Source organism: Alligator sinensis, unplaced genomic scaffold, assembly GCF_000455745.1.
Source record: "Alligator sinensis unplaced genomic scaffold, ASM45574v1 scaffold744_1, whole genome shotgun sequence".
Lineage (NCBI taxonomy): Eukaryota > Metazoa > Chordata > Crocodylia > Alligatoridae > Alligator > Alligator sinensis.
In genome coordinates, this window is record NW_005842241.1 from 1574702 (window position 1) to 1590733 (window position 16032).

The 16032-nt window shown below is 39.1% G+C and overlaps 1 protein-coding gene across 6 annotated transcripts in view; it reads left to right on the forward strand.

Annotated features, from left to right (window-relative positions):
- Nucleotides 1-16032, forward strand: part of DOCK9 (dedicator of cytokinesis 9) — a 189806-nt gene that overhangs the window by 98374 nt on the left and 75400 nt on the right. For all 6 annotated transcript variants that reach the window (XM_025208610.1, XM_025208614.1, XM_025208611.1 and 3 more), the window contains exons 28-33: nucleotides 6409-6555; nucleotides 7322-7405; nucleotides 8090-8201; nucleotides 10977-11155; nucleotides 12321-12437; nucleotides 14021-14141. In XM_025208610.1, the coding sequence (XP_025064395.1) occupies nucleotides 6409-6555; nucleotides 7322-7405; nucleotides 8090-8201; nucleotides 10977-11155; nucleotides 12321-12437; nucleotides 14021-14141 (760 nt within the window). The remainder of the gene's footprint in view (nucleotides 1-6408; nucleotides 6556-7321; nucleotides 7406-8089; nucleotides 8202-10976; nucleotides 11156-12320; nucleotides 12438-14020; nucleotides 14142-16032) is intronic.

Consider the following 16032-nt stretch of genomic DNA (forward strand, 5'->3'; position numbering starts at 1 on the left):
ATGGGATCCCACTGGATCTGGCTTGTGAAAGGATTGGGGCAGCAGGCAGTGCCCATCTGGCCTTCCAGACAAAAGGTTGAGCACCACATCCCTCCACAAGGTACAGTGTTTGTTATTTCTATGAAAATATAGTGTCTTTTAGGTTGCACCATTTTACATTGTGTTTGTCATAATAGCATGCACTTTTTTTAATTTGCTCACAAGCTGTTTTGATTCTTACTTAAAACTGTTAAGTTTCTCCTACAGAGTTTTGGAATGATTTAAAAAGGCAAGTCACTCCAAAAATATAAGGTAAACTAAACCAAATTATAGTGAGCTTATCCAATAAATAGATGGTGCCAAATGAAGCAGATCAGCTATGCTGGGTTGTGTCCCAGCACAGCTGATTTATTTCACTGGGCAAAACACACATCATACATGCTGGCTGTCTTACTTTAAAGCAAAGTTCATAGGGTTTTCCTTGGTTTTAGCAACCTACAGCATTACACTTGCTCACAAGCTAAAAATAGTATGCTGGCTTTAAAGTTTTTTTAAGTAACCACTAACATGCAATCACACAAACCCATTTCCTTAATTTAATTATAACTTTCCCTCACAATAGTGATTATATTTTAAATTGAGAGCAGACTTTTCACAAAATAGGTACTCTAGAATATAAACACGTAAGGTTTTTTTGTTTTAAACATGGGTCTGTAAAAACCACTTAAACCCTTATTTTATCTTTTACCTTCTGATACTTTTCATCCACTATGGGCCTGAGTGTCTTGTCACTGAATCTGTATATCCTCCCAAACATCATCACTAGTTATATGTGACAGGTTGTGTGAAATTGCTTGGTTAAAGAATTCATACTAAACAACATGGTATGTTAGTGCATCGTGTCTAATGCATCTTGTTCATTTTGACAGCGAGCCTGATTTTAAGAAACATAACCAAATGTATCATAAGAAGAAATCCAATGCAACATGATTATACTTTTAGGAAAAAGTTAGTAACTATAGTCTTGTGATTAATTGCCAGTTCAGGTGATTGTCCAAAAATATTCCAGTTTTGGGTGCACATGCTCTCCATTGGAATAAGATGGATTTCTTTTTGAATAACAAAATCCACAGTGGCTTATTTGCTGCTTTCAACCCCCAGAAAGCTGTAATAGGGGTGGTATAGTTTAACCCTGCTTCATTCAGAGTTAAAGCTAGGGTGGTTTTGCTACATTTATATCACTACAGAATCACATAGATGCAACATTTGCATGTAGCATCTTGAATCAGCATCCTTTTGGTAGCACTGAAGTTGTTAAACCTGTGTGTGTGTGTGTGTGTGTGTGTGTGTGTGTGTGTGTGTGTGTGTGTGTCCTTCCTCTACGGCAGGGGTGGGCAGTTATTTTGGCTGGAGGGCCACATGACAAGGTTTGGTGATTTTTTTCAAGGGCCACATGGGTAACCCTGCCAGTTGCCCTGCCCCCTGGTTGCCATCTTGGGACTGGAAGTCCCAAGTCCTAACCCCTGACCTTTGCCACTGGAAGTCCCTCCCCTTTTCCCCCAGAAATACTTATTTCGGGGTGGGGGTGTTGCCTTCTTAGAACCAGAAAAAACCAAATCGTACACTAAAAGTCAAACACCTACTATAACATATTTTAATTTTATTACAAAAAATATTTTTGTCGTGATTTGTGTTTGCATAGTGTATATGGAAGTGATTGTATAATAACTCAGAAATAAAGTCTTAGTCTTGTATATTGTGTGGAGTGTGTGTGTGTGAGGGGGTGCAGGGGGAGGTTTTGGGGGGGTGTCTGTGTATGGGGGGTAAAAGGGGATGTTGGGGGGTGTATATGTGGGGGGTTTGTGGGGGCAGGGTGTGGGTGTGTGGCATTTGAGGGGTGTGGGGGACTGTGAGGACCCCCCCATGGCATGCAGCCCCACAGGTGGCAGTGGCAGCAGCAGGCAGGGATGCTCGAGCCTAATGCAGATGCTGGCACCTGGTGGTATGCGATTCTGGCTAGCACTACATGTTGCGGTGAGGAATGCAGCCCCCGCTAGGCCACCTCTATCGAGGGGGTTCTGTGCTGTACACGGGAAGCCCCCCACACTCATGCACCGCTGAAGGGAAGCTCCATGTACTGGACCCGGCTGCCTTCACCACTCCCTGCTGTGCAGATCCTGGGACTCCACCAGAAGGAGCCCTGGCCCCTACTTCCCCATGGAGTCCCAGGACCTGCACAACAGGGGATAGCGAAAGTAGCTGGCTCCAGCGTGTGGCGTGCCAGTCATAGAGGCAGCCTGGCGAGGGCTGTGCTCCTCACTGCGATGTGCAGCACTAGCCAGAGCTGCGTGCCCCTGGGCGCCAACACCTGTCCTAGGTATGAGCGCCCCCACCTGCCGCTGCCACCAGCGGGGCTGTGCACCATGGGGGGAGTATAGAGGGGTCCCCACACACCCTCACCCACCCTGCCCAGCTGAGCTCCATGCTGCTGCTGCCCTCCTGGGTGCAGGCTCCATGCTGCAGCCAGCCCCAGCCCCATTCTCCCTACCCCTGTCCAGCTGTAGCTCCTGCCCCTGACCCCCACCCTCACTGCTTTCCTACCTGCTGCCTGGAATGAGCGGGATGCTGGGGAAGCCAAGCAGGTCCCCCGGTGGCTGCAGCAGTGGCAGCAGCAGTCCCATCCAGAAGCTGTATGCTGGCCAGACCGGACCCTTCTGCCCACAAGGGTGGGAGTGAGGCACAACAGGGTATGTTGGGCAGGGAGGGGTATATCTGTGGGCACCTCACTCCCACCTTTGCGGGCAGAAGGGCTGGGCAAGGTACAATTTGTTGGTGCATGCTGCAGGCCAAATGAAAGTGCCTGGTGGGCTAGATGCGGCCCGCAGGCCATATTTTGCCCTCCCCTGCTCTACAGGGACTGCCCCATCATGACAGACTCCAGGTTTCCTGAATTATAGGAACCGTTCATTTTATAGTTCTGTACTTTTAATATCTTATTAGCAAGAGCAAATAACATGTAACAGTACTGTTCTCTAAGGTTTTCAAAAGCATGGAGACATGGCTGAAGTTATTTGTCCTGGAAAAGTTCATTGTCCTTACCTTCCATCACTGAGAACTCCTAAGAAACCTCAATTTTATCCCATTGAAGCACTAGTGAACGTAAAACATCTCCTTCCGAGCGCTCTCTTCTCTTTGTACCTGCTTTTTACAGCCTCAGGCTATAAATGGATGTCACTGAAAGAAGTGTATTAGCTGTGCCGCAGCGTGTCCCTGTACAGCTCATCTGCTTCATCAGGCAAAATGGACATCACCTGTTGTCTTATAGGGTCTGGCCTCTGCCATTTCTGAGGTTGCCTGTGGGACAATACTTGGGGCGCATCTCTGCAAACAGGGTTCCCCACTTACAGAGGTGCACCTAGAGATTCCAATTCAGGACTCACCTCTGCAAACACAGAAACTTGAACAGGCACTCCCAGGGCTTCAGGGCCCTGATCCTGTGCATCCCGGGAATTTCCTGCAGGGGAATACATGGGGTGGACAGGATTGGGCTTCTGAAGCCCCAAGAGCACTGCTCTGGGCAGACAGCTCTTGGCTGCCCATGTTTGCTCGCTTTAAAACAAACAGACGTTCACTACAAAATGGCAGTACAAATTTATACTATCTTTTGTTGCCAGCTACCAGTTTGGGCATTTGTGGTTTGATGAAGGGCATGAATATCTGTTTGCTTTCACTTTGTGTGGCTATAATTTTTTTTTATGGTGGCATAAAAGTGTGACATCTATTTGCAGCCTCAGTGTCGGAGGAAAGGAAAGAGCATCAGAGCCAAGGTTCCAGCAACAGATTACCATCCTTGCCCTAAGCAAGAGATTTTAGACTTCCCCAGTTCCTCCTTTCTCTGACTTCTGCAACTCCAACTCTGTTCCCAAGGCCCTGACATCACAGTAGAAGGGGGCCAAGTTGAGGAAGGAGATAACAAAAGTAGACCACAGATTCAAAACTTAATTTGCAGTGTGATGCAACCACATAAAAGGCCAATGTAGTTTTGGGCTGCATCAACAGAAACATTAGGTGCAAGACACAGGAGGTGATAGTGCCTCTCTACTCAGCACTGGTTAGACCTTATCTGGAGTACAGTGTGCAGTTCTTGGCTCCACATTTTAAAAAGGTCATGGAGAAGTTAGAGAGGGTCCAGAGGTGGGCAACAAAGATGATCAAGGGCTTGAAAGGCAAGTCATATGAGGACAGGCTAAAAGAGCAGGTATGTTCAGCTTGTAGAAAAAGCACTTAAGAGAGGACATGATAGCAGTCTTCAAATACTTGAAGGGCTGCCATAGAGAAGAGGAAAAACACCTTTTTCTCTTTTGCTGCGGATTGGGGAACACAGACCAATGGCTTGAAGTTGCAACAGAGCAAGTTTAGATTGGATATCCAGAAAGCTTCTTCATTGTTAGAATAGTGAGGCAATGGAATAGACTGCCTAGGGAAGTTATGTACCCTTCATCACCAGAGGTGCTCAAAAAGAGGCTGAACAGCCACTATGCCTATGTTCTACTATGGGTATTTCCCATGCTTCTGGCCTTTGCCAGTTGCCCCCCACCCTTTCTACTCCATGTATCAGGGTGTTTTTAAGCCTTCCTCAGAGGCATTGGGTGTTGGCTACAGCTAAGGCTGGGGTCTTTGACTGGGGAGTGTCAATGTTCCTGTTAGGACCGAAGCCAGAGGTTCCTGGCTAAAGGGTTTTTTCCCCTCTGCTCAGGGTCAGACCGATTGCCATATTTGAGGTCAGGAAGGAATTTTTCCCTGCTTTACCTGGGGCAGGATAGGGTATCAGGTCTATGTTGTGTCAGGTTTGTGGGTAGTCTTACATACAGTTTTTAGATTGTGGCTTGTATGGGATGGTTTGGATAGGGATGATCCTGCCTCAGACAGTGGGGTTGGACTAGATAACCTCTGGGGTTGCCTTCCAGCCCTACTTCTCTGTCTAAATTCAAGGCAAGCCTCCAATAATTAGATTCTCTACTTGGAAAATTATAATAAATGTATACACTTTCCTTGTATAAAATCTAATTATTGGGAGGTTGGTTTATAATCAGGGGTCATCGTCTATTTGAGTAAATACAGTATGTCACTAGGTTTCTACTAAGCAAGCTAGTACTTTCAAGTTTCAGTCTTAAATGTATGTAGAGGTGTTGGCAGACCTGGCCCATGAAGCCATTTTATTTGACCCACAGAATAGTAGGGCTTCTATGGTATGTCAGTGGTGGGGGCTTCACCCAGCCTGTGCGACTGGCATTGACTTTGGCTCTGCCTGTGGCAGTGACACAGGCCACATTGGAAGCAGCCTGTTCTCAGAGTTAAGCTTCATTAAAGCAGCCCCTCACCCCAAAATGTCATCAAGGTCTGCACATAGTTGCTATCTTTGGGTGCCTACACACAAGTGTGGAGGCTGCTTTGATGCACTGGAATTCCAGCATGTCATAGCAGACTCAATCAAGGAGGAGGCTGGAGCAATTAATGAGTCTGCTGGAGCATGGCAATTGCTGCACTCTAGCAGCCCCCTGTGGCTTGTGTATTAGCATTCCCATGCTTAAAAATGATGGCAGGGGTGCTTGAACTAAATTTCATCAAATGAGTTTTAGTTCAAGCACCCCCACCACCTCTGTTAAGTGTGGGGATGCTGATACAGGAGACATGGCGGCACTTTAATTAGAGTGGCTCTCAAAGCCACTCTTAAGTGCCATCCACCCCCACCCACAGAGCACATGTAAAAGTGCTCTTAACGTGAAAATTTTATTCAAACGTGGATTCTAAATAATAATAATTAGAACTGGTTGAAATCTTTCATTCAGAAATTTTCTCAACCAAATATTGGCCTTTTTCTGAACTCAAAGATTTATGAAGAGCATCTGCATTTGTTAAACTTTGTTTTTTTAATAGAAGTTAAAAATTTTGAAATGTTAATGTTTTCCTTTCTTTACCTTTTTGAAAGTGCTTTAAGACAACCTTACAGGGGTGTAGGTTGTAGCTGTGTTGGTCTAAGGACATAGGCAGACAAGGATCTTTGGATGAATCTGTTCTCTTTTATTAGACCAACTTAAATAGTTGGAAAAAAATTTTCTTTGCAAGCTTTTGGGGTTTTAAAACTTTGTCAGGCTCAAGAAGCCTCTGCAGTTGGTGCGTGTGCTCTTCCTGGATGGAATGAATAGTAAAGAAGCCAGAGGCTGAGCTGGTATGCATGCAAGACAGGGAGTCAGTGAAGATGTAAATTGAGGAGTCAGTGGGTGAGAGACAGGCTGGGTTGGGGGGAGAGAAAAGGGGGATGAATGTAGGGAAGAAAAAGGGGGATGAATTAAGACAACCTTAATTTTCAGCAAATCATATGCTTTGAACTCTGAAATTTTAAATATGTAATTTGAATTCTGCTTCCAGTTGTTACGAAACCAGAGATTTCCCGCTTCTTTTCACCATGCAGTAGAAACAGTTGTTAATATGTTAATGCCACACATCACTCAGAAGTACAGAGACAACCCAGAGGCTTCCAAAAATGCAAACCATAGCCTTGCAGTCTTTATAAAGGTAGGTACACACAGACATTATAGGATCTAAGCTCATAAGTTCATTTTCATAGATTTTATTTCTTATAGATTTTAAGGAAGTTTATGCTTCAGAAGCGTATAATGAAAAGCATATATGGAAAGCATTTTGTGTGCATTTCTGACTGGGCATATTAAGAAGTGCAGAAGAGTAATTTAAGTACCCAATGCAATTTGAAAAAATACATTTTTAATATGCAAAGGGTGCATAGAATATGTATTTAAAAATCAAGCTTTATTTCTATGCATACTTCCTTATTTTATTATGTCTGAGATTTCTTCATATTTTGTTACCCAGTTATTCTTCTAATGCTGCAAGGATTTAAGTATATGCTGGGGTTTTTTAATGTATTGAGTAATATATCTTAACTATCACTGTTTGTTCCACAGAACTTATTATTCAGTACTGTCAAAATTGATTCCTACATATAATAATATCTAAATGTTTTTCTGTGGAAAAATTATTTTTAGAAGATTTAAGTACTGTTCCATGGTTATGTGCTCACTTTTTGTGCTATCTAAAATCGAGTTAAGTTTTCTCTTTTAAATAGTCAATGTCATTTTTTTTTCTTGTAAAATAAAGCAAATTTGCATTATGTAATGTAGACTGCTTGATTCATTAGCATTATGTTCAAAGTAAATTATGAGCAGCAAATATGCTTGGAAGGTAGACTTGTAAAAGTTGGTGTCTGACTTTACATAAAGTTTTGCATTTGTTGCTTATAGTAATTTATCATTTTGTTTTTCAGAGATGTTTCACCTTCATGGATAGGGGTTTTGTATTTAAGCAAATTAATAACTACATCAGCTGCTTTGCTCCAGGAGAGCCAAAGGTACTGAAGCGTTCAAGACCTTTGTTCATAGGGGTTTCTTGTTTACATGTACGTAGCAAATTTCTGTGTGGGGATCTCAGAATTCCTTCCACTTACGTTCAGACATATTGTTAAGGTAAATCTCCCATTTGTTTGGTAGGACTAAGCCACTTTTTGTCTCTAGCCGTCCTTCCTTACTTTTGCATCTTGGACCAGTAGGAGTGGCAAAGTAACCTTCCAAGTAGTATTGTGGGGACTGTACCATTCATTAACATCCCTAGCCGTTAAATGGATGGAACAGCATTAATGAATATTTTAGACAGTCGTGAAAGTTGCAGGAAGAACAATGACAACAGTTATTAGAGTCCTATAGTATTGGGGATGTCCCTACGCATTGTGATTCATATGCTTTGGTTCTTGATAGCAAGTGTACAGGATTTCTTCCAGATTTCCAAGCAACTCTTAATTCTATGCATGCCACCCTATGCTGACTTGACAAACATTTGTAATCAAAGACTGAATAAAGAACTAGTTCTAGCTTTTGCTAACATGTACTGTGCTGAACAGCTCCTAGGTCTGCATGGAATGACACATGCAATCCTTAGGGTAATAGATTTAAGAGAAATCATCAGTTAGTGTCAAGAAATGTGTTTTATGTTTAGTAAATTATTAAAATGTATAATTTGCATTTGAAATATTTTTCAGACCCTTTTTGAATTCAAATTTGAATTTCTTCGGGTGGTATGTAATCATGAACACTACATCCCGTTGAATCTACCTATGCCCTTTGGAAAAGGCAGGATTCAGAGATACCAAGGTAAATCCACACTTTTTATATTTTAAAAATTAGTCTGTTTATAAGAACAAGCTATTTAAATGTGTAATTAAGGCATTTTTACATTTTTGAAAATGTCATATTGAAGTCTTGTATAATAATCTTTTTTCCTATTAAGCTCCAAAGCAGTAGTTTTATATAGATACATTCTACACTGAAAATGTCTAGGTAATATAATACAGCACCCAGGAAAAAAATCTCTGGTGAAATTCAGCTTTGATTTTTTTTTTTATTTATTTGGGTTTTTTTCCCCCTGTAATGTTTCCTGCTTTGCTGAATAACGGTACTTGAGCTATATATTACTTACAGTAGCTTATTGTTCTTGTTTGTTCTACTTTGTTTCCTTTTTATGACTTAGCTTTTCTTTCACGAACTGTGGAGTCCTATGACACTCCTGTAGGTAGGTGCGGGGTGTGATGCTTGCTTTTTGTTTTCCTTTTTTATTCCATTTCTCACTTTGTGTTAAAATAAGTACTCTGCAACTATCCCATTTGGGGCATGGAGGTGCTAGTATATTCTCTTGAATTTTTGGCAAACTTTGTCACCAAGAAGCTTTAAAATAAGTGCAATGATAACTGAAAAAACAGCAGGCCTTGTTTTCAGAGAGTGAAAGTGCATGAATATATAACCTTCAGATGCTTGCTTTGCAAATTCTTTGCTGCTTGCAACACCATAGAATCATAGAAAAGGAGAGTTAGAAGGGACCTCTGGAGATCATCTAGTCCAAATCCCATGAAGGCAGGATCACCCCTATCCAAATTATCCTGTACAAATCCATTGCCTTATCTAGTAATAAAAATACAGTCAACCCCAACACGGGCATAATATTTAACCCCCTGATCTGCCACAGGTAAATCAAGAGGGCAGTGACAGCCAATGTTCCACTGCTTTGAGAGTTGTTAAAATACTAGAGAGATCCAGTTATAAATTTGTTCTCATTATAAATTCTAGTTATACGTGTGCTGTGATATACTTCATTCTAGTTTTAAACCCTGATATTTTCTCTAAATACCTATGATTGGATCCCTCTTGAAGTCAGTGGACTCTGCATGAACATAACACTGATATGCATATTCAGTTGCAGAACCAGGGATGTTAACATGTTGATCTTTTGTGATATACTTAAAAGGGTATCCTAGTAAAACTGGTTGAATTGAATTAACTTTAAATGAGTGTCTTTGATAAAGCTCTTCAGTTTGTATACTGTTGCTTTAAAAACCTAGCTCTTTCCTGGGTTCCAGAAAGAGGAAAGGTGTGCATTAATAAAGGTGTCCCTCTAATATTTTGGCTACATTTTTAAAAAAAATTATAACCCCAGGTAGCAAAAAACATGATGATTAGAACTATGATTAAGGATGGTGCAGGCACTAAGATGCTCAGCCCAGAGGTCACAACTTCAAGGTCATAGCAGAAGTTTTCATGGTGGTACCCTGTCCGATTCCAACAAATCTGTGAATGCTGCTAAATACCTTGTCACAATAAGGACACAAGAAGGAAGGAAGGACTACATACAGTATCTTAAAATAGATTTTTTTTCCTCTGTTGAAAAATGCACATTAAAATTGTTGGTTTTTATTTGGTGTTTTGTTTCTTATGTGCATTTATATATATGTGAATATAAATTTGATTAAGATATAGTTTAGTTTTGCTTTTCATTCTAATTACTACTAGAGAGATAAATGTTTTAAGAGTAAAATATGGTGTTTCTATCACATTGTGAGAGTTACTTTTTTAAAAAAACTTTTCAGTGTAATCTTTATATATAGTGGCACTCTTTTAATTAATATGCAAAGGTAATCTAAAAATTATTTCTTAAAAAATCTTATATTGCATAGTCATGGAAAATTGTCCAAAGTAAAACTAACATAATACAGGTAAGTAATGCAAGTTTTGGGGGAGGGGATTTGTTTTGTTTTGTTTTTTTTAACAGATTTAAAATTAATAATTTTTCAGATCTGGTTAGCAATTATTTACATTCATATGTTTCTGATAATTTTTAGAATAAATTAATTAATTTAGGGTCCTTTTCTTTGTGTGTACAATGCTTCTCCCTGAAACATTTTTAATATCTACTACAAAGTTTTATGAAGTTTTTTACTTGCTAGGAAAAAAAGCAGTAAATTCTTAGTCCTGCAAAGAACTCCTTTAATAGTGCAAAATACTCAGTTCAGTGAATTTAGATTTTAAAGAACTTGAATATCTAAAAGTGAAATAGGATATCTATATGCAACTCATAATCTTGCAAGTGACTCTGGACAGGCACAGTGGCTCAAAAATATGTGAATGGGCCTCAGATGCCCAAGAAGTGCCCTCATTATACAAAGATATTGACACCTACTACTGCCATTGAAAAAAATGGGGGCACATCCCCTGCATATGAGGCCTCTACTAAGGTGCCTAAATACACATTTAGAAGACTGACTTTAGGCATTGAACTCAAATTTTGGCCCAAGTGAATTAAAAATAATTTACATTTAAATACTTGTTCCATTTTGCTGTTTCTGGGAATTTTTTGTTAAAAGCTATGGTAGTGTTTAGATTTCATTAACTCTGGCTTTTATATGCTGAATGAATACATAGCATGTAGTAATAATCTAATGCACATACATGGTTTTGAAGTTAAGGTGGGTTTTCACACAAGATATGTTTGATTTATCTTTATAAATGAAGTTGAACAAAGGGGAATGGAGGGAAATTACTTTGCAAATTAATATTAATTGCACCACTCCTAAACTATAACTTGTACTCTACTTTCAGACCTTCAGCTTGACTATTCATTAACAGATGAGTTTTGCAAGAATCATTTCTTAGTAGGACTACTCCTGAGGGAGGTGGGAAATGCATTACAAGAGTTCAGAGACATCCGGCAGATTGCAATTAGTGTGCTCAAGAACTTGATGATAAAGCATTCTTTTGATGATAGATATGCTTCCAGGGTAAGTTACTGCTATGTCATCAGTACAAAGTGTTAGAAGTTTAGGTATGTACATTTTAAGGTTTTACGAATAGAACTTTGTTTCTATTTATTTGCAGACATAGTAGCAACAGACCATAAATGTTTTTAATATGAAGATATGTATAGCTAATGTTGCTCAAACATTGGTTTCTGCAGTTGTATCAGCTTGTTAGTGCATGCACTTTTTAATTGTGCTAAAATGCTTTATGATTACTGCATTGCAGTTAAATTGGAATGAATATTGATTCAGTTAGGATTTCTTACCAAAAATAACTAGTTTTTAACACATTTATTTTAGTGAACATTAGCAATTAGCTTACAATTACTTTTTGTCAATCTTCCCATCATCTATTTGAGTGAGAAATAGTTAATTTAAATAAAATTAGCTGTGGTAGTAGACACTGAATTATTTTGAAGTTTCCTGTTTGTTTTTTAACTTGGAGACAACTGTACTATGGGGAAGCCACGATATTTTGATTGCAGACCTGATGGGCTACTCAAGTTCACATAACATTAGTTTGACCCTTCCTGTATTTTGTTTAAACCAGAGGTTCTCAACCTTTTTCTTCCTGAGCCCTGCCCCCAGCATAAATTCCATGGCCCACCTCTGCCACAACAACTGCCTGACTCTCCAGCCCTGCCATTACAACTCTAGGTATAGTGCGCAGGTCTCAGTGATGGAGATGCCCAGGGCCACAGTAACCTGAGCAACAGCAATGCAGTCTTGCCTGCCTGCAGGATGGAGACTATGGGGCTGGGTGAGGTGGGTCGGCTCCTTCTTTGGGACACACTTTAACCCCACGTAGCCATGGCAGCTCTTCTGTGTGCTGGGCCAGGCTGGCCGGATCCCTTGAAACCTGCTTGCAGGACCTCTTATTGAGAACCACTAATTTAAACCACATTTGAATACTTTAGAGTTTCCTGTGATAGATATAATTAATAAGGAATACATTCCTTGTTTTGTAAATTTTAATGGCCATCCCTTTTAATAATGGCACACCAAGGGGAAAGTAGAGATTGTCATTGTGTATTGGTAAGGTAATGGATATGTCCTTTAATCCTGATTTTGTAAATCTTTCCTATTGCTTAATAAAAACACTGGTGTCATTACTGATTGCTAATAAGGACTATGAATTTGTTTTTAGAGCCACCAAGCAAGAATAGCTACTTTGTATCTGCCATTGTTTGGACTGCTAGTAGAAAATGTTCAGCGAATCAACGTCAAAGATGTGTCTCTGTTTTCTGTTAATCCTTCCAGCAGTGTGAGTGTGCACTCCTGATTCTTTTTTGATATTCTCTTCTGTTTTTATCAGAATACATTCAGTAATATACCTATGATCTTTTGTATATTAGGAGTCTAGGATAAGATTTCTAAAGGTAGTGACATGGATAACTACCTCTTTAAATAACTGGTGTCAGTTTCTCTAGACCAGTCAAGCTGCACATACCGTTACTGTCTGAACTGGTGTGATGCCCTAAGGGTGATAGTGTGCGTTTGGTGTACATCTACAATCTTAATATTTTGCTGTTTATGAACCAGTGTGGACATGCAAAATTTCCATCTAAGTCATAAAAATTGTAGATGTCTAAGAGGTGCAAGATGGAGGCAGTATAGTGGTTGTCAACCTTTTTTCATGTGTGAATCCCTAAAAATTTTGAATGGAGGTACATACCTCTTTGGAAATATCAAATGGGCATGTTGGACCCCTTTGAATTGTAAGTGTGGGTATTCACATACTTTTGATTGTAGTCATTTTTTGCAGACCCTTTAGACAGTCTGCAGATCTCTAGGGGTCCATGGATCACAGGTTGAAAACTACTGGTGTAGTGTATATGTACTTGCTTTCAGAAATCTGTTTCTGAAATGTTAAAATAACATTAAAATTAAAGTCTAACCATCAAAAATAGAAATGATTGAATGACTGAAGGTTGTTCTTGATTGACCTTCTTATTTATCTGAATTGTAATGCAGTCTTTGTTAATATACACTTTTTAAATAGCTAGATGCTATTTAAAATTTTAATAACTTTACTTTTTATTCAGGAATTATACTTTTTATTGTACATCCTGACCCTGCTAACAGTTGTAGTTAAGATGCTGAAAGTTAGTGAGAATTCTCCTGCATAATATTAAGTACATACGTTAATAACAAAGGAACAGCAGTTTTTGATATTGAAATAAAGAAAAATATAATAGTTGTTGGTACTCAGCAAAATAGATCACACATTGATGTCTTTTTAAAACTTTTATCTAATTCAGTTAAACAACAGAATAAATACAGATACATTAGACATAAATAAACTTGGGTTATATGCTAGGGTAAGGTTTCAAACCATCAGAGGAGGACAGCCCAGTAGAAGTAATGGGGGAAAATAATCAGTTTTAAGATAGAGCTTGATAAATTTGTGAACAGCATTTTGCAAAGTGTATGCCTTTAATGCCAGAACACTAGACTCAATGATCCAGCATATATGTTTGAGTCCAATGTTGCAAAGTTTCCACTATCAGGTCACACAACAAAGAGAAATATTTATGCAGTGTTTCTACTAGAAAGAATTTCTGGATGATTTAAACAAAAATAAGGTGAGCTTAAATATATAATTTTGCTACTAAAATTATCTAGGAAATGTTGCAGGAAATATTTTTCTATGTTAGAATTTATGAACCACTAAATATTACAGTTTTATTTCACTTCTCTGTGACACACTAAATTGAGGCCATCCCTGATTTATGAAAACATCAGATATCTCACTTCTACTTATGTTGTTATAGTTTTTGTTATATAGAAATTCTAAATATCAGGCTACGCAGATTATAATCACTTGGGTGTGTTTTTCTTTCTTAGAGTGCAAAAGATGAATCACTCAGTTTGCCCACTGCAAATCCTGTAGTAACACCACAAAAATCAGGAAACACATTGGATAACAGCCTTCACAAAGATCTGTTTGGTGTTATTTCTGGCATTGGTAATACATTTTTAAGTCCTTGCTAGTTTCATTTTGTTTTCCTGTATTAAAAAGAAATGTCGTGATATTAAAAAAAAATGTTGTGAAGGCATGTATATCTTGTTATGAAAGATATAAACTTTGAACTTGATGTAAGTCTTTATTGACTTTCCCCCCACAAATTGTTTTGTTTCTATTGCATTGCAAAAAAAGAGTTGGGGGTAATCATGGTTGGGCAAAAGAATACCTCAGCATGTAAGAGAGTATCCAAAGGATTGCTGTTGATGGTAGGTGCATAGTAATAGGGATTTCAACTTACTAGCTCTGAAACTGGGCAGAACCCTTTTTTCTAAGTTGCTCAGCATTTTCTCTAGCAGTACAACTACCTCCTTGCATGTGACTGTTTTGCTTGAACAACTCAAATCTATTTGGAAAAAGAACAAATTAGAAATGAAACTAGTAATATGATACGGAATAAGAAAAGAACTTGAGCCAAGTCAGATGCGAAGTCATCCACCTAAATTTGTTATTGCAAGGTAAAATGGGATAGGCATTTGCTGCATGTCAGCTGCTATTTACTTAGCCATCCTCAGTAGATGAAAGCTAAATGGTGGTAGTGTTCCCCCTAAGTCCTGTTTTAGTAACTAGTTTGTATGCACTTGCTTCCCTTTTAGAAAACTTGTGTGTCCTTGTAGTTATATTTTATAAATAAAAATTGAAACTGCTCACAATATTATCAGCAGAAGACCTAAAACTTCAGCTTTTTTGAGAGAATGAACCAAAACATGTCTGTGTTCTGATACGTACAACTGAGATGATAACAAAGCTAACAGTAATAATAAAAAAAAAAAATCTCTCAGAAGTATTGTAATTGAGTCCTCCAGAACAGGTGTCATAAAGATTTTGCAGTCTAACGAGAGATAAATCAATACAATTGTGTTCAAATCCACAAACTTTGAAATAAAGAGTGAACAGAGGAGTTTTTTCACATCCTCAGAAGTCATTGATAAACTCCATGAAGTCTCTCTCTCACGCCATGTGAGAGATTGTTTACACTACATTTTGGGGTATTGTGGTACAACTCAACTTGATACCTAACATGGATAGGGACAATTTGTGTTTAAAAACATTAGCTGGTTGTGGCTAGCACGCAAGTAAATGTGGCTGCCTTTATCTGCAATTAAGACAGAGTTGTTTTTTGCATCCTAGTTAAAATATTAGTTAAAAAGTTGCTTGACATTTTTCCAGCTTAGACTGAAACAGCTGTTTACTTATTCTTGAGAGAGATCAATTAATGACAGTCTGTTTTCCTTCTTCCTTAGTTCAGAGAAACTTTTAATATTCGTATTTCACTATTATGCCCACACTTTGGATTCAGAAATCTATACAAAAAGCAAAAGCTGAACATCATGTTCTTTACTTTCTAACATTGACAGGCAATTTATTGAGTTTCATCCAAAGATCTTTCTCTTCACTGACTAGAATAATCAAAGCTTTTCATAATATAGATTCATGTCCCCATTTCTACCAGATCAATTAAATCAATTTTATGATGATGAGCAGCTGAATCTCTGTGGGTTCTATTCGGTTCCCAGGTCCCCCGGAGCTGTTAAGACTCCGTGGGTTCGAAAATTGGGTCCATAGGATAGGGATACGTCTAGGGTTGCGGTCGGCGACGGGGAGAGGCTAGAGGTTATGTGCCTCAGAGTTGTTAAGGCTCCAAGGGTTCGGAAATTAGGTCCCCCAGAGTTGTTGAAGCTCCGTGGGTTTGACAAATTAAACCTCTGTTGCCCTCTTAAGGAAAAAGCTGGGTTCGAAGGGATCAGCAGCGCTTAGAGATCCTCACGCTCCTTTCCCGAACTCCACGTGCTTTCTCTCTCTCCGACTTGGGCGGAAACTACCCAAGCCTTTT